The 19,476-nt window shown below is 44.0% G+C and overlaps 2 protein-coding genes across 2 annotated transcripts in view; both read right to left on the bottom strand.

The window, feature by feature from the left end:
- ANTXR1 (ANTXR cell adhesion molecule 1) overlaps nucleotides 1-19,476 on the bottom strand; it is a 268,927-nt gene that overhangs the window by 20,417 nt on the left and 229,034 nt on the right. The gene's annotated exons all lie outside the window — the stretch shown is intronic.
- On the bottom strand, nucleotides 3,753-4,238 carry LOC116560495 (10 kDa heat shock protein, mitochondrial). Its single transcript, XM_032291883.1, has one exon. It carries the CDS (start codon nucleotides 4,202-4,204, stop codon nucleotides 3,896-3,898), a length of 309 nt encoding a protein of 102 aa, XP_032147774.1. The 5' UTR covers nucleotides 4,205-4,238; the 3' UTR covers nucleotides 3,753-3,895.

Genomic DNA, 19,476 nt, shown 5'->3' on the forward strand with positions numbered 1-19,476 from the left:
TGGCCAAGCCCCCTACTCGTATGTATTTATTTGAGGGACTAGCTGTTTGTGATGGAGTGAAAAGTTTCATAATAATCCCATCTGCCACTCACTGAGTGCTTACTCTGTGCCAGGCTTGGCACAAGCTGCCTTACATGCATCAACTCATTTTGTTCTCCTAAAAGCACTGTTGGTTAATATCCCCATTATCCTGATTCAAAAATGTAGAAATGGCTCAGAAAGGCTAAGTAATTTTCCCAGGCTATCTCTGTAAGTAAGTGACCAAGTGAAGACATAAATCCAGGTCTGTTTAAACTCTATGCTCTTTCTTTTGAGGAGCATGTGTTTTTAGATTGGAATGAATCTAGGGCAGAATGAATCAAGAGGCATAGTCATGAAAAGAGTTGGCCACCAGTAATATTACCCATTTGAGAAGTTGCCGTGAGTCCCAACACTTGCCCAGTCTCCACCGTTCTGTTCCAGCTTTCCATGACTCTATTTCTTCCTTCTTTAGAATTTCAATGCCCTCCGGCAACCCTTCCTGGAGAATTGCCTTGTGTATCCCTATCCCTTTTTCCAATCACAACTTGCTTGTCTTATATGCCTCTCCCTTATAATCCTCTGTGCTTTCTAAGAGACAAACCTTTAATCTGATCAACAAGCTGGGTCCACTATGGTGGTTTATTTCTTAATCTGTCTTTCCCTAGACAGAAAAATATACTATGACAGAGATTGACAACTGTCTCCCATATGCATTTTCACTTTCTTCCTTTAGTAGAATCCCTGAGTTTCACTGGCCACATGACCAGCCAGCAATGACTACATTTCCCAGCCTTCCATGCAAAAATTGGTTCAAGAGGCAGTAAATGATGCTGGGCTTGACTAGTGTGGTGTGTGGATTCTAGATGGGTGTGGCCTCCTTTGCGTCAAGGTGTGGCCATGTAACCGATGCTCTAGCCAGCTGGATGTGAGCAGAAATGATATATCCAAATTCTAATCTGTGCCTTAAAAGAAAGAGCACACCCTAGCCCTTTTCATTCTTGGACTATGCAGACAAGAACCATACCCTTGGGTGGTGGAGAAACAAGATGGAAGGAGCCTGGGCATGTGACAGCATGGAGCCACCATGTCGACCTGGATAGTTTATTCCCAGGGAGTTACATGAGAGAGGAAAAAAAAGTTTGATGGTTGAAACTTGTATTATTTAGGACTTTTGGCAGGTCAGCTGAACTTCTAACCTGAATAATATAATTCAAGAAAGGAACCTTCTGATGACAGTATTTTATTCTAAAGGAGTGGCCCCAGTGCTGGGCATTTGGGGTGCTGTGATAGGCTCTTGTGGTGATTATCTGTGATCAGGCTGGGCTTTGGGCAGCCTCTCAATTTTGACCATGGCATTGGCTGCCCACTTTAAAGAGGTGAGACCTGCCCAGCTGGCTCCCAGAAGCCTCTAAACTGTTTCCTGGACTCAACTGCTTTTCAGGTAAGGGCTGCCATGATCCTGCCAGAGTGCCTCTCAGATTGAAACTAAAGGAAGACAGTAGTCAAAACCCTGAATGTCAGACAGAGAAATGGAAAATTTACAGCACTCAAAATCTGTGATTCATTTAGGAGTAAAAAAAAAAAAAAAAAAAAAAAGCATTAAGTTATCCAACCTCAAAACTGTTTTCAGGCTTCCACTGGACCCCATACTCTTCCTAATTGCAAGACCATGTAGAGTTGGATCTGAAATGAGACCATGAGCCGTTTCAAAATGCCCCATTTTCATGGTGCACAAAAGGCTTCACGAATCTAGCCTGCACTAATGAAATGCCTGTGATACTTCTCCCCAGGCTGGGCTGAGCTCATGTTCTGCATGATCTGGGAAGAAGTGGTTTGTTGGACTCGCATTAAGACCTTATAAGAGGAAAAAAAAGATACATGTTAAATCCTTTGGAAAGAGGTAGGGTAAAGCTTTGGGGATGATTTCAGCTCCTGGATTATAAATAAAGAATGTTGCTAATTACTAATGAATTTTATTTGTTCATTAAAAGTGGACTCAGCAGAAAGCTCCACTTGGAGAGATGACAAATGGTATGACCTCTACTTCATTTCTACTATTTAAATAGTTCCTCTTAGTTGCACAAACCCTTACCAGGATAACAAGGTCACCCCAGGGGACTTGATGGGCCTCTGACTGCAGAATTCTCAGCCTCCTCTCACTGGTTATGTTGCTGCTCCTGGCTTGCAGCCCTCCCCTCCCCTCTCCTCCCCTTCCCATGTTCTCTCCCTTCCCCTCCCCTTACCTCTTCTTTTCTTGCTCTGACTTTCAGGCTAGAGTGCAGTGGGATGGTCTTGGCTCATTGTAACCTCCACCTCCCAGGTTCAAGTGATTCTCCTGTTTCAGCCTCCTGAATAGCTGGGACTACAGGCGCCTGTCACCACGCCTGGCTGTTTTTTTGTATTTTTAGTAGAGATGGGGTTTCACCATGTTGGCCAGGCAGGTCGTGAACTCCTGACCTCATGACCCACCTGCCCTGGCCTCCCAAAGTGCTGGGATTACAGGCGTGAGCCACTGTGCCCAGCTGGCTTGTACCATTTCTTACCTCTCGACCACCATTTTGGCTCCTAGGCTCTCCCATTTCCTACCGATTGATGAGGCCTTTGGAACTAGCTTGATCTTTGTCTTCCCCTGGCCTCATGGCCTGCTACACATCCTTCCCCAATTGACTGGTCTTTTACTAGGTCCCACTCCACAGGGGATGAAGATTACACCTGGAGGGGCCTCTCTGAGCTAGACCCCAGGACCTGCTCACAGAGATCAGTCCTAGGGTGAATTCAGCCAGAGAACCCAAATAAACTGTGAACCCAGACAGTTCAGGAAAAAAAAGATGACCTCATGCTTAGTAAGAACAATGTTTGTTCAGTCTCCAAAGACCCTGCAAAGAGTCGGGGTGCTCGTGGTTTGGCCCACTCCTCCTCCTCATACTATGGCTACCAACCCCCTCACTGAAGAAGAGGATTCCTGAGGCTGAAAGATGTGGCTGGGACCAAGGCAGAGGAATGCAATTGAGAGGCAGTGTGGGGACACACTGAAGTTCTGAATAGCTTACTCTGATTTTCTGGGAGCCTTAGCTGTGCAGTGGTTGAAATTAAGAATAAGCAAAAAGCCCATAGTAATAGCAATAGCAATACTCCTTGTCCTCTTTCTGGCCATCACAATTCTCACCTGGTCCTTTCCTGCTTTTCAGCCTTCTTTCTTTGAAGGCAGTGACTCTCTCATACTATGTGGTCTAAAAGAAGCTTCTGGAATAGCATCCAACATTTTCTAGTGTTCAATAAATAAGTTCCCTGAAGAGGCTAAAGAACTACATTGTGAAGTTGGAGAGGGAGCTTGGGGGTTTGCATTGTCAGTTTCTCTAAACTTGTTGCTTTTTCTCAGCTCACCTCTCCCCGTTCTATCTTCCTTGCTTCTCCCCTACCCATGAGGTTAGTGAGTGCCTCTGGGAGTGTGCTGAGCAGAACACCAAAATTTCCTTACCTTGAGGCATCCTCTTCCTACTTTGTGTACCATGGGCACAGCCAGACTACCGTTTGGTCTGATATATTTTTAAAAATTTATTTATTTATTTTTGAAACAGGGTCTCACTCTGTCACCCAGGCTAGAGTGCAGTGTCACGATCATGGCTCACTGCAGACTCAACCTCCTGGGCTCAAGCGATCCTCCTACCTTGGCCTCCTGAGTAGCTGGGACTACAGGCGTGTGCCTGTGCGTAGCCCAATCTGATATTTTCTTTTTTTTTTTTTTTTTTTTGTCATCAGTTATCATTAGTTTATTATAAAAGAGAGATATGGAAATTATTTACATGATGAAAGATTTCAGAACTTCAGTGGAATGGGCAGCTTCACATTGATGCCATTTCAATAGTGACTTATTTCAGTCTACGTACTTTCCAAGAATGTCACCATCTCTAAATAGGAAATAATCCTTGTCATCTAGAACTACTTTGGTGCCTCCATATTCTGGGAGAAGAACTTTATCTCCAACTTTCACGCTAACTGGTTGAATCTCTCCACCCTTTCCTTTAGAACCCGATCCAACAGCGACTACTGTTGCTTGCAATACTTTTCCTTGAGATTTTTCTGGAAGCATAATGCCTCCTTTGGTTACAGTTTCAGCAGCACTCCTTTCAACCAATACTCGGTCAAAGAGTGGGAGAAACTTTCTAAACGCCTGTCCTGCCATGACTCCCTCAGCCTCAGACTCGTACTCCGCTCTGGCGCCCAATCTGATATTTTCAACGTTAGGGTTCCCCTGTTGTCATCTCATGGAGATCCCCCCCCCCTTTTTTTTTTTTTGAGACGGAGTCTTGCTCTGTCACCAAGCTCGAGTGCAGTGGCACAGTCTCGGCTCACTGCAACCTCTGCCTCCTGGCTTCAAGCTATTCTTCCACCTCTGCCTCCCGAGTAGTTGGGACCACAGGCATGTGCCACCGCGCCCGGCTAATTTTTTTGTATTTTTAGTAGAGACGAGGTTTCAACGTGTTGGCCAGGATGGTCTCCATCTCTTGAGCTCGTGATCCGCCCACCTTGGCCTCCCAAAGTGCTGGGATTACAGGCATGAGCCACTGCGCCCAGCTGGAGACTCCTTTTAAAATGCCAGAGTGTTACCCAGGAGACAAATTCCCTGGACACTGGCACCCAGTAACGTGGGTTAGCCAGCATAAAGATCTATTCTTTTGAAGCCAGGGAAAGAGTGTTCAGGACTGTTAAATTTGAGTGGTAGTGATCTGCATAAAGGGACACAAGTCAAACTTTGAAGGAACGAGGGAGGCAAAAGGACCAAAGTGTGCAGAGCACTACAGAGAAGGGAAGGGAGGGGCTGGCCTGGAGGTTAGCACACGAGCTCGTTCTCACAGGCTGAGAGCATCACAGAAAATGGAGGGAGGGTGACACTCAAGATCTCTCCAGGAGCTTCTGACCTGGGGCTTACTTCCCCAAACTGCAATGAGCCCAAGAGAGACTTGTTTAATCACCAAGAAGATTTCTCTTCATATGTTAGTCACACAGTATAATGTGGACTAAGCACAAACCTTAATATTTTAGGAGGAATACTTTTGTAACAGAGAGTGGAATTGAGACTCTTTTGCAGAGGAAAAAGACATTTTCAAAGCTGCCACGAGCCACAGATTTACGTGTTTGGGGATGGAAGAACAGCTGTATCTGAAGACTGCTGTGCAGGATCACACCAGGGTGTCTGACAATCCTTCATGCTCTGGTCAAAAGAGTGCCTGAGCAATGGTGGTGCCCTGCAGGCTCTCCCTAGGGATGGAATGGCATGCAAGCCGTTCCATGTTCCATGTTCTGGAACTTGGAAGCAGGGCACTTGCAGGGAGATAGAGATTTGAGGGCAGGGGAGGGGAATAGGGAGGAAAAAAAGGTGATAAAACTAAAGTGAAGAGCAGCAGCAGGACATGGTACTTAATGCTTCCCGTAAACAGAATAATTTTATGGCCAATTACCATCTGGATTACCTTTTGCCCACTCTCAAAGTGTGTTGCCACAATCTTCTGTCACCAAAAATCAACAGTGAGCTCAACCTTCTGCTTTCAGAAGGTGTAGTTACATGAACATTTCTTCTGATTTGAGTCTCTGAAATAATTATCATACACAATCTGACAATTGACAAGGATGGTATCAGAAGGAAAATTCCCAGTCTGTAAGCCTTGAAAGTACTTCTGAGGAGATTCTATTTGTGCTTTTGGCTTGCGTATGCCAGAGATAACCTGGAATCTGTATCAGTATAGGTCTTCTCTCAAAGGCTACTGGCACAGTAGCTGATTTTTTTCTATTACCTAAATGCTACTCGGGGACCCTGGCCATGCAGTTATAGTAGACAGCATTCAGCTTGTCATTGTCAGGACCAGGTGGACATTAGAACACAGTTTATGTGCCAGAGTTTAAAACTCTAAGGGAAGGGTGGGGGTGTGGTTTCTGCTCACTACATACCCAAAGGCTAATTGAAATTGGGTATACCTTACATTTGAGATTAAGCAAATCATCTGTAGTTTTTAGCCATTTCCTCCTTTAGGCAATTCATATTTCCCTAGGCAAGGTCTTGCCTGATTTTCTGATATTCTTTCTCTTAACACCTCAGTTCGATTATTCTGATTTAAAGAATCCAGTACACAATAAAAATATTAAAACCTTCTTCACTTTAAGCAAATCTCCTCAAAAATTAGAACATTTTTGGATCATTTTGGTGGTGATGACGATGATGATGGTGTTGATGACAATGACGGTGGCGCTTGTTTGAGCTAAGCTTCAGCGGTGACCTCCCAGTTTGGATCAGCCTTACTGGAGCTAAGGGAGACAAGCTTGAGTTGCTTTGCTCATGTACTGAGTGCTGTTCTTCCAATGACAGCTTGCCCTATTCCTCCATTCGTGTAATGAGGAAGTAGGAAAACTCAGACTTTCATCTCTTCAGGTTGGTGAATTCATAGGAAAGAAAACTTACCAAACAAAAGAGAAAAGACCTTGGGAGGAAGACTGCAGGGCACTTGGGGAGTGACACAGGAAATTGCTTCTAATCTCATCTAAAGAAAAGAAATTGGCTCTGAGTAAGGCATGGCATTTCCTTTGGTCTGTTAATGTCCAAGTTATAGGTCACATGAGTCTGTACAGCTTTCCTCCCTATCCATGCACGCTCGAAGTGATCTCAAGTCCTGGGCCATCTTCCAGCCTGCACAGGCCTCTGGGAGCCTTCTGAGTAGAGGTGACCTGATGCTGATCAGAGCTACTCTAGACTGGAGGGGAGCCCGCTCTTTGCTTCTCCACACTGGATGTCAGGTCCCCAAAGGGTGGGACATGCTGATATTAAAGAGCCTCTTTCTGAAGGCAAATCATACAGACATGTATTCTTTACAGAAATGAAAGGATGCCACCTCCCCTCATGTCTGAATCCATGTTAAAGAACACAAAAAGCGGCTATAAGAAGTGATTACAAGACTGTAATTTATGCAGAATGGAACCTCACAGAAGGTTCTGGGCATGCAAAGTGGTTTATACACCATAGATGTCAGAGTCCCATAGCATCAGAACATATCCATTCCTTGTGAATGAGAAGAGTCCTCTGAGTTTCTCAGCTTGATATGCAAGGGCTGGGGCTGGGTCCCTTCTGCAGGAGTCTGAGGCAACCTGCAAGGATGCCTCCTCCTCCAGCATCCTTTCACTCCACCCCTTCTTCACCATCCAGTGACTCCAGCGTCACCCCCAACCCCCTTCTGGTCTGCTGTTATTCTGTCTGATATTACAGTATCCTCCTAAATGGTCTCTGGGGAAAAGAAATTTTTCTGGGGCTACTTATTTATAACTAGAGAGTTTATTACTGTTACAGAGAATAACTATAACTTTGCTGTGGGGACAGATGGAGACAATGATAGTTCTGTCACTCTGGAATTAGCATCTGGGAAGACATCACTGTCCCCTTAAGATCACTGAGGGAATTTTGAACACTGGCCTTTAAGCTCTCATTGTTTTTTTACTTTTGAAGGTTTAAATCTTGGGAGAGTCTGCCAGAAAACATTATCTCATCACACTGTCACTGGGTGAAGAAAAAAATCATAAACTAAATGAAGATTGAATTTCATACCAAGGCTCTGGGTCCAAAAACCTTGGGGATCACTAGACAAGGAGAATGACAAGAAGCCCGGAGAGTGATTTTTAACAATGACGAGCTTGCAAATGAGTGTCCTGGGAGACCTGGGCCACAGAAGTGAAGGTGGTGTTGGATGTAATATCAATGGAAGTGGCCACCGCAGAGAACCACTGTGTCCTAGAGTGAGCAGTCACTCACACCTCCTCACTCAGTCTTTAAATTAATGGGCTGGAACATTTTTCCACCCGCCAAGGAGTCTAGTCCAGACATCACAGATCTGGTTCTAAAGTCATCCTTTAATGCTCACATCTGCTTCTCTCTCTCTCTTCTCTTAAATTACCATTTCTTTTATTAAATCGAAGGAATTAAAGGCATTAAAAACTTTATGGAAAAAAGAGAAGGGAAAATCCTAGGCTCATTATGCCAACACAGTCATTGTTATTATTTGGAAAGTATATATTTATTTCCACATTTAATCATTTTCACATTTCAATGGATCTTCTATTTGGAGGTGATGTAACAGGAACCAGGATTTTTATTTTATTTTATTTTTTTTTGTTTATAGTGGGTGAAAACTAAGTTTAGGCAAAATTTAATTGACTGAGAATCTCTCTTTGATCAGTTGTTCTATGATCAGGACTAAGATGCTATTGAGTCTCTTTTATTTTTATTTTTAGATGCCCCTTTTACTCTCACTCAGCTGAAATTTGAATTATAAGGACAAAATGGGGGTTAATCTGGAGAACTGAAAATAAGTAACTTTTCATATCAGTATAAGTGCCCCCCTGACTCTGATCTCTCCTTATGTGAGATTTTACTGTATTTTAGGTGCATAAAACTGTAAAGATTCTCTTTGAGAGGTATTATTAAGTAGGTCTCAATGAGAGATGACTATTTTGAGGAATAGCATCCTTTGGGCTCTGCTTCTCTGTAATTGGAGAGTCCCTTTATAGCTCTTGGTCAACAGGCAACTGTTATAAATGTGTAGTGTCATTTAAGAGCCCCATATTATTGCAAAAAATAAAAACCCCAAACAATGTCTTCCCATATGTTTCCACTTCTCAATGTATAAATGAATATTCATTGCACTTTCCTGTGGCATTATATCCATCTCCTCTATTCCTTAAATGATGTTTTCTTTAATAGGCTTTCATTTTATTAAGATGGTGTGTATGAGCAGTATTCCAAGAATATATCAAATAAAATCACCTTTTATATTTGAGGTAATAATGATCTCTTTAAGAGTCTCAAGATGATTTTGATACAGGGAGAGAAATCCCTGGAGCATAGGGACTTCCAGAGGTCAGCTCTTCTGTCCTTCAGTTTCATAGTTAGCTTGGGTTGGCCCCAACAATCTGCTCAGCGACAAGACAACTGACCCTGTCAGCACAGAGCAGAGTCGACTTGCTACATAAATTCATTCTAAGAAGTACATTCAACTTAAGCTAAGACACAGAATATATGTTTTGGAAAGTAGTTTTAAAGAATAAAGAACAATATATACACATTTGCTTTAAGAAAGATTATCATAATCTGTAATTATAGAGTATGGAGAGGCCTTTTATGTTCTACATACAAGTTGTAATCTTACTAGTGTCACAGACCCAGAGATTTCAGGGCAATGACTTGTTGCCCCATTGACAATACGTGGGAAAACTCTGGAAGTGTTCATCTATTTAGCCACATTTAGGCGCTTCTCATCACTCCAGGCTCTAATGGTAATGTTTGGTGAATGAGGAAACCTACTTTAAGAGAACTATATTACCACTGCAATGGTTTAATTTTGCTCAGGAAACTCAAAGTCCAGAACAGCCTTCTCTTAAGGATTCCTCCAGTAGCTCTATATAAAGAGGAGACAGCAAAAATCACACTCCCTTAGGTGGCAAAACTGAGCCACAAAGAGGAAGATCAGGGCATAGCACCAGTGTTTCTTTGCAGCCATGAGACTGTCTTGGCTTCCTATATGAATATTTCTGTTCACAATTTTTTTCTTTTGAGAAAGTGGAACCATCAATAACAAAAATGGTAACTAAAATAGATTTCAAGTTACTTGGCCACCCATTGCTTTAAATCATGGCTGTAACTCTGTAGGTTTAATAAAATGCAAGAAGATATAGTCTGCAGTTTGAGAGAGTTTCCCTCCAATAAAACTTTCCTTTAAGGGTATTATTTTGGTTTTCAGCAGCTAAAAGCCTGTTCAAAAAAAAAATTACAGGAAGGACAGAGATGCATAAGGGAGGGCTCAACATACAGTGAAAGGGGACCCTCCTGATGGTGGAGTAGCCTGTGGTCAAGTTCAAAGCCGCAGGTCTGGGGAAGCTCCTGCCTAAGAGGGACAACAGGGGACATGGGCACTTTCCACCACGTGTGCTGATGATGACACTTGGCTGGGAGGGGTGCCTTACACATGGGAGGATGGAGTCAATTCTAATCAATTCTGATTAGAATTGGACAAGCTGGAACAACAGGCTAAAGTAGACAAGATGGTAGTTAGGATTAAAAACATAAGAAAATCCACCGAAGAGGCACCATGATTTGGCATGGGGGCGGCACCCTGGCCCAGTTCCAGCCTGCGTGAATTGGATCTGGGGGTTTCAGGCCATCTGGTCAACAGGCGGTAGCTTCGTTACATGACTTCCCAAGGAAAGCAAATGGGTTCTTAGGTCATGTTGGGAGGTTGGCACCCCTTCCTCAGGTTACCAGACTGCTCCATCCTGCCTGGCATGAGTTTACATCTGCTGAGGCACTGTGGGCACCTCAGTCAAGAGGTTTTAGACAAGCTGGGAAGTGTTCTAGGACAATGACTTGATCATAAGCATTACTTGGGCTGCTTATTAAAAACAAGACAAAGCCCCACCCTGTATCTACTGAATCATGATTACTAAGAAAATTTGTCATTTTAGTATACATTGATAACATACACTGAATAAGAAAGTGCTGCTTCTAATCAGAAAGGCTTGTGATACACAAAGAGAATGAACTTATTAAGCATATAGTATAGTGCCTAGCTCATGGTGAAGGACTCAATAAAACCCAATAAGCAATACTCAGTATTGCTTACTGTGGCTTATCAGCAATACAAAAAATGGTGAATGCATTAAAGAACAAGATATACTCTTAGTTGGTTAAGGGAGATAGATACCCTAATTTTCATCAGTAGGGGGTGTGTGTGTGTTCTCTTTCTGGTGGACACTGCGATGTTACCTAGGTTCAATTTCCTTAAGTCAGAGGGATTAACCTTTCTCCTTTTGGGGAATTTCTGGCAGGTAGAGGAGATGACTAGGCACACAGAAGCCTTTATAATCACAGCAAGGGCCTACAGCCCATTTTGCTTGTGAATGCTTTAAATCAATCCCAAATCAAATAGTAGGACCACCAGAACCCTGATGAGGGACCTGGGGACTGCCTCCCAAGAAGAGGCTGGTTCTGGGGCAAGCTGCCCTTCTGTGGTGGATGAGGAAGTTGTGATCTTGGGTCTTATTGCGGCTTAGTTCTTTTAAGCATTCATTAAGTCCATGAAATACTAATCATAAAAAAATCTCTATATCACAGCCATTAGCAGAACTTAGAGTGGGTTTCCCGATGTCAAAACAGAGCAGTTATGTAGGCTCTTGGCTTGTTTTAATTGGATCTGGGCCTTTCAGACCAAAGTCACTCCAGCCTTTGGAACCATTTATATTCCTTCTGCCTTAAGGGTCCCCACCCCAATTAAGTGGTGAGTCTAGGTGGGGCAGGGATATTTAATAGGCCTTTGGTTTTCTGTAAGCCTTTTATTAATGCCGTAAGTTACATTGGCCAAATACTCTGGGCTGGGTTTCACCTTCTGGTACTGGGTTCCTGGCTGTCATGGTTTTATTCCCAGTGTGATTTTCAAGTTGGTCAATATTAAAGCAGCAAGTATTGTGCCGCCCGGAACAGCCCCGGTTCACCTAGATGATGTAGGTGCTTTAGGAAGAAGGAACCTGGCAGACACCCTTTCCCTTCTGTGGATCTTCCCTGCAGCTCTCTGCTCTTAACCTATCCATGTCACTGTCCAGTGTATTTTCCAGTGAAAAGGGCTAATTACTCCTGTGTTTTTCAAGCAGTTTGAATTCACAACTATGGCACGCTGAATTGATTACTTTTTATACCAACAAACACAACAAAATCTCCTTACTGACTTATCCTCAGTGTAAAAATACAAAAGGATATCCAACCCCCCCTTTTCTTTTTCTCAGAACTGAAAACTTAAATTCCCAGCTGTCATTTAGTGCTATTGCCTTCAGCTCAAGGGCTTTTAAAAGAAATTGGTTTTTAGAAAGTGACCCAGACCACCTAAAGCCCACTACAGCTGAATCTTGCTAGCTTAATTTTAATCTACAAAGGCATGGGGTAACTTTTCTGCAGTTATCACAGGAGGGCCGGGAGAATGAACTGTTAGAACCTTTGCCTCCTTGGTTGACCTCGTTGGATTGAGGACCTCCCACCCGGCTCCTCTCTGCCTCCCTAACAGTTGCTGAAGGAGATGATGGGAAGCCCTTGTCCTGTGATCCCGAGGTGTGAGGAGCCACCCTGAAGAACCTGTCCATGAGATAACCTGTGTGCCCCTCTGAAAAGTGGCGTCCTCCGGGACTCAGCCTGGGACCAGTCCAGTAGGGCGTTGGTTTCACCTGGGGGTAGCGAATTCAAAAACCAGGTGACTAAAAGGGAACAGACATTTTTTTCATAATTTCTTCTCCATGAAATTTGAACTCTACAGGGAAGAGGGTCTTTTCTGTATATCACCTAGTGCCTAAAAAAGAATTGAATTGGGTATTTATGAGTAGCCGCCCTCACACACAGGCCCTCCACCCAGGCCTAATCCTGGCCCCATCCCCACACCTGACCTGCAGTAGTTAATTAATAAGCCTATTTTCTTTTAATAATAACAATGCTGATATACACCAGCCACTGTGTTAAGCACTTCATACACAATATTGCATTTAGTAATGACAACCATGAGCTCCCATGGGCTCATTTTACAAGTTCAGAGTCATTAGTCAAAACCACACAGTGAGGGCTAGGGCTAGGTTTCAAACCTAGTTCTGCTCATTGTAAAGTCTCTGTTCTTACACTCTCACCTAGGTGATCTTGAGCCCTGTTGATGTTGTTGATACAGAAATAATTACACGAAATTGAACACTCGGAGATTCACGCTGTGCTCTTCCAGTGGGTGAGTGGCCCATCCTCTCTGGTAAAGCCTTGTTAGGGATGAGGGGGCCACTTGTACGAACTGGACACTGGCCAGCAGAAGGGATGGGAGGCCCTGCGGCCCTAAGCACTTTTGGTGGGAACTGCTGACTGGTGAGATGCATGTCAGTCCCTGGCAGGAAGCTAGGACAGATTATTAAACAGATGGCTTGTAAGTTCCAAAGACAGGAAACAGTGGTCATCCCTGGGAGCAAAGGTTCGCAGAGAGTAAATTGTGCCAAACCTCGTGTTTTTTGCAAGTCTCATTAGTTTCATTTTTGGGGGCTGACAGATGTAGTTTATCTGCATTTCAGCAGACCAGTTCACATAGTGTCTCAAAGCACATTTAGGGGAAAGATGTGGGTTAGATATTAAACTATAATTGATATGGCTCAGAGAAGGTTGAACAGGCAGTACCCAAAGAGTGTTGGTTAACTTAGCAATGACAATGGTCACTTGTTCTGAGTGCCAAACACGGGTCAAGAATGTAGCAGGAACTGAGTAAATATTTGTTGTAGTATTAAACTCATGGGGGAAGTCTTCAGTGGTCCCAAGAAAGGGCTCTTTCTTTGATTTAACAAACATTTACAGAGTGGATGAAGAGTTTGGGAAGTGGAGGGGACAAGGTCTGCTCCTTGATCAAGGGGACGGAGCAGTAGGGTCTAGTGTCATCCATTTTCTTTTGACCTCTGGAGCCCAGTCTCTTGGACATGGGATAGCTGAGGACGACTGTGGATCTTTCATTGTATCTGGATACACTGTGTTTTGTGAGCACTTAGGGATGATGAGGGGGAGGTTTGGAGACTACTCTGAGAAAATTTTGTGTGTGTGTGTATGTGTGTGTGTGTACATGTGTGTATATATGTGTATATGTATGTGTATATATGTGTGTAGATGCACACATGTATGCATTAGTAGATATGTATGTGTATGTGCATGTTTGGTTTCCCAGCCCAAACATCTAGAACCTGTCTAAAACCACCCATCTAGAACCAGATGATCTCTGCTTACCTGTTTTTCCTATTGACTTCCTGGTAAGATTTCAGTGAAGAAGTTTTTTTCAGCTCAAAAATATTTGAAAACTATGGAATTTGATGATATCAAAGTTTCCTTCTAGCTCTAAAATTTAACTGGTTCTTAAAAATTGTGTAGGAGGAAGCTTGCTAAAGGCAAGCTCTAAAAAATACTGCCTTTATCTGCCACTTCCTTTTCACCTCCTGGCACTCTCGGTCTCCCTGGCAAGGCTCTGACAGAGCTCCCACCCCTGGGCCTGTCATCTCCTTTCTCCTGAGTGCCTCCCAGTACTCTCCCAGGCCCTGACAGCCTTCCTCTATGTTCCTTGTATCAGATTGTCTTCTTAAGTGTAAATGACAGATGGCTTCCATTTTCTCAGTGGAGATATCTTTGTTGTTAAAAAAGATTTGAACTGATAGAATATCTGATTAGTAGAGTTTTAAGCAGTGTAGCCAAGTGAAGAATCTGAAGAATGGGAGAGAGGTTTTGGGTCAGTGGAGTTTCCATTAAGCCTTCCTAGAGAAATGTAGCCTTTTGCCCAGGTTTATTAATTTTTTTTCAAAGCCATTTTTAAAGTACCTACTATGGACCAGCATTCTACCAGACTTCACTGGGGGCAAATGTTGAGTAAACATAATCTCAGTTCCTACTCTCATATTGCTTACAGGCTGAGGAGGGGAGACTACTTTACTTGAACATTAATTTGTTAATTCAGTAATTATTCATTGAGTGCCTATCATAGCTGGATATAGTAGTGAATAAACCAGATGAGGTCTATAACCCCATGGGGTATATATTTAAATGAGTGGATAATTAAAATCTGAGATAAGCATGTAATCAATGTTAAAATGGAAGTATTGACCTATGCTCTGAGATGTAAGATATTCTAATAAGTTGCCTGATAGGGAAACATCTGTGAACTGGCTTCATGATGCTTGGACTCTTCAGCCAGATGAAGGCTATAAAAGGGGCCAGGGTAGGAAGAATGATTTATGAAGGGATTTCTTGGAGAGAAGAGTTGCTATGCTGTGAGTCTCCAGAGACCCTTTCATTAGATTTCATCAGGGCTTCTCTGGGCTTCACCTTGAGTACAGTTAGGGTGTCCCCATGGGGCTACTTGGAGAGCTTGGAATGAGTTCCCTGAAGATGGCAAATACAGAGTTCTCATGTCTGAGAAAGCGGAGGCAGCCTGTACGGCAGGATGGAGGGGGCTGCAGTGAGGTTCGCCCAGCCATGCATCCTGTAAGTCTCTCTTGTGGACCAGATGTGGGCTGTGCAGAGGAAGTACAGAGTGGAGTCATCTTGAATACTGTCCAAGAGGCTATGTAATAGGACAGAGGGACTTTGGCAGTAAGAAGCTGGAGGTGACTGCTAGACCCAGAGGCTGTGGAAGCACCACAGGTAAACACTGGGAATAAGGAAACATCTGCCCATGTCCAGGAAACTGCTGGAAGGAAGATCCCAAAGGAAGCACCAAGGAGCACCCCAGGGGAAAAAAAGTCAGTGCTAAACGCAGGCCAGCCTATAATGGGACCAGTTCACGAAGGTCTACTTTTTCTCCTACCTCTGTTCACCTGCCCCTACTTAGGAGGGGTAAGAAATTGGCTAACAGGCTGGGGTGGGGACTAGGAGGAGAAGAGCAAAATGGAGAAACGGAGGAAAGACAACCTCATCCTCCGTTTTCACAGGGTAGGGTTGGGGTTTAGCCCAGGCCAGGGAGGAAGGAAGATTTACTCTGACTCAAGTTGGAGGTTTTGATTAATCTCTCGGATTATACTTTCTATGACTGAATTTGGAGTTTGTTTTTAAGGGTGGACCTGCTTATAGCCTAAGAGTGCACTGAACAGTTATGGGGCCTGCCATGGCTGTATCTGGTGGCAGGAAAATAATCTCTCAATGAATGAAATTTACAAGGAGTAGAAGGGAATACAAACCAAAGCTTTGTTTTGATCATGTCACTTGTCTTCTTGTGCCACGTACCAGGTACCAGTGCTCAGAAGGAGAGAAACAGTTACCTGGGAATATCAGTTCCCCAGAGGAAGTGAAACACGGTTACCTGGGAATATCACTTCCCCAGAGGAAGTGATACAGCTTGCAGGACAACGAATGGCTTGGTTTTCTTGAATCTGGGGATTCCAGCATCATTTTCTCTTCTTCCTCTTCACAAGCCCCAGAAATGCTCTCCTGGACTAGGCTTTTATGGATGCTCAGATTCTTACCCACATTCAGCTCTTTTTCTCCTACGGGGCTGCCTGTGACTCAGTGTGGAGGCGCTGCTCTGACCCTGGCCCCCGTCCTGCCCTGGCTGAGCCTGCCTAGCTGTGGTCTGTCCTGGGGGCTGGCAGAGGGGGCTGCAGCAGCTGGGCTGACCCCCTCCCATGCCCCACACTGGTCCGTTATGCTCAGTACCCCCATCCATGTCTCAAGGCTGCTGGCACTAGGGGCATGGTCATCTACTTGCAACTTGTAACAATTACAGGGAATGCTGACTGGAACCCAGGCCTCCTGGCATCCAGGCCTCAGCTCTTTCCACGAACCACATGTGGGAGACTGACTTAGGTGTTGCCCCAACACTCTGAAATGGAATTTCTGCACAAGCATGAAAGAAATATATCTAGGCATTTAACAGTGTGTTAGAGACAGGAGTCTGGCGGCCCCACCAAGCTGTGCTTTCATAGGATGAGCTTTTCCAGGGTGGAGCTCTGGCAGGACTGCTGGTCTTTGAAGAAGATATTAAGTCAACAGAACTGGACTCACAGCTTACAAAGAAGGGGCTTTTTGGGAAGATGTCTGTTGCATCTTGTTGACAGCATATGCCATTTTGTTTGGCATTTTTTAAATGCACAGAAAAAATAAAAAGAAGCTCTGGTCCCTTTAGGAAAATAGGTTTGTTAAACAGACTGGCCATTTTTATGTGAGTTAAAAGCATGAAGCAGATGTGGGGATGTTTTTTCTGTTTCCATCTTAGGCAACTGATCATCTGGCCGAGAATGAGATTATAGACTCCCCAGCCATGAGAAGCTAAGCTTCAGATGGTCTATGCAGTGAGTGCACTAGGCCACATATTTGAGGTTCTAGACCCAGCTCAAGCTGCTCTGTGGCTTTTAGGCCCTTCTTCTGTAAAAGGAAGACACTGGCTTTGGTGGTAGGCCTCTTAACAGAAGCTGCTTTAGGGTTATATTTTGTACTTTATATGTTATTAGTTTTGTTTCATAGTACTATCCAGGTGCAGTGGTGGCTCATGCCTGTAATACCAACATTTTGAGAAGCTGAGGCAGGAGAGTCGTCTGAGGCCAGGAGTTTGAGATCAGACTGGACACCATAGTGATACCCTGTCTGTACAAAAAAAAAAAAAAACCACAAAACAACAACAACAACAAGGGTGATGTATACCTGTAGTCTTAGCTACTTATGAGGTAAGAGGATCACTTGAGCTCAGGAGTTTGAGGCCGCAGTGAGCTATGTTCTCTACTGCACTCTGGCCTGGGCACTACAGTAAGCCCCCATCTCTTTAAAAAAATTAGCTAGGCTTGGTGGCATGCTCCTGTGATCCCAGCTACTCAGGAGGCAGAGGTAGGCGAATCACTTGAGTCCCAGAGGTTGAGGCTATAGTGAGCTGTAATCATTCTACTGCACTCCACCCTGGGTAATGGAGCAAGACCTTATCTCAAAAACAAAACACCTCAGTACTACCTGTATATTGTATTATGTTGTTTACAAAAAAAAAAAAAAAAAGAACCAAGAAATGGATACATACGCTGTTTTCTGAATAGCACAAATATAAATATGTACTATTTTATTATAAAGCATAGGTTAGGTTAAGTGGTCATAGTCTGTGCCTACTCTAAGGTGCTACACTCACCAGTTACAGCTGACACCCTATGAATGGGCACTACCTTGCAGTGAAGTATGGCATGGAGCCAGGAACCTCTTGAGAGCTGCCTTAGATGGTTGTATATGCAGAACCTCATGGATCTTCTTTTCCACTAAGTACTCAAGGCTGTGCTCCCTGGGTTTTGTCTCTCGTCTACACTCAAAGTACCATGTCCAAGATCCTGTGAAATTCTTTTTCCCACTGTCACCTCCCTGATTTTCTCCCCTCTCTCTACTCTTCCCATCCTCCTCCTCCCCTGCTTCTTTCTTTGTGCTTCTCCTCTTTTACCTCCTTCCTGTTTTTCTTCTTTTTTAATAGAGAATTTACTGAACACCTACCATGTGCAAGGTATTAGAGACAGAGGTAGAAATCAGCTATCAAAAGCTAAATGAGTATGCCATAAAGCAATATTATGATGATCTGAGGCACGAGGCATCTCTAGTCCTGGGATGAGCAAAGCTTTTTCAGAGAAGAAAGGACTTGGATTGACTTACAGTGAAAGGAGGAGCAGGATAATTTGGGCCAGGGATGGACGCGTGAGCAGAGGTCCACAAGTGGGAATACATATGGTGAGTAGGCTGAAACAGCACCTTGGGGGAGCCTGCCTTGTGCAGGACTCCTGAGAAGCAGGCAGCATCTGACCGGGGGTGGGGGGAAGCACTAGAGGAAACACTGCTTAGTCCTGCATTTCCCAAAGTGCCTTCCACAGACCATTATGATTTCACATTTCACAACGTGCCTTCCACAGTCCCAAGTGATGCTCTATGAAAACAGATCAGTAATTTACAAGTTTGGGAAATGCTACATATATTTCCCCTTTGGAGATTCCCAATGCATGTCAGCTTATTAAAGCATCTTTGAAGTCCTGCAGAGAAAAAGCTCTCTTTAAGTGCAACAATTTCCAAATGTATTTGATACCTATGAACAGCTGTAGAATAAGTGTTCCACAAAACACACCTTGTGTGGGCAGGCAGTGGAAGCCTGTAAAGGTGTTTAAGGGAGTGTAGTTCTTTGCTGTGTAGGAGTAAAAATTTCCTCATGTCAGAGAGAGATGGGTGTGGAGTCTACACAGATGTGCCCAACACCTGCTGCCATAGTTGATCCCCGTCTGTGTTCCGCAGAAGAGACTTGCTGAGCCGGTAAGTGAAGAAGGGTGGGTTTACATTCCTTAGTGCTGAGAGCATGTATTGCCCTTGGGTATTAATGAAGCTCAGCGTATATGCCAAGAAAATGTTTTCACTGGCTGGAGAAGAAGTTGCATATACAAATGCAAGCATGTGTAACCTTTTGCTGACTGGCATTGATTCCATACCCTCCCTGTTTGATTCCATACCCTCCCTGTTTCTCTGTTTAGCCAGAGCCTGAGCATACCCTCTGAGGAAACGCTTAGGTAACACCTTCTCTTCGTAGTCTTTTCAGACCAGCCTTTGCCTTTGGCTTGTCACCTCCACCCAAAAGCTCTCTCTCCTTTATTTTACTGTCAGTGGCAAACAATCACTTTGTGACACACCATCTGGTTCCTTTTCTGTTTGTTTGTTTGAGATGGAGTCTCACTCTGTGGCCCAGGCTGAAGTGCAGTGGCATGATCTTGGCTCACTGCAACCTCCGCCTTCCGGGCTTAAGTAATTCTTGTGCCTCAACCTCCCGAGTAGGTGGGACTAGAGGCCTGTGCCACCATGCCCAGCTAATTTTTGTATTTGTAGAAGAGATGGGGTTTTGTTATGCTGGCCAGGCTGGTCTTGAACTCCTGGCCTCAAGCGATCCA

Source organism: Sapajus apella, unplaced genomic scaffold, assembly GCF_009761245.1.
Source record: "Sapajus apella isolate SASKATOON/1434 unplaced genomic scaffold, GSC_monkey_1.0 scaffold26, whole genome shotgun sequence".
NCBI lineage: Eukaryota > Metazoa > Chordata > Mammalia > Primates > Cebidae > Sapajus > Sapajus apella.

What these genes read in the sequence shown, in the direction of transcription:
- LOC116560495 (XM_032291883.1), bottom strand. Translation starts at nt 4,204, where the DNA reads ATGGCAGGACAGGCGTTTAGAAAGTTTCTCCCACTCTTTGACCGAGTA.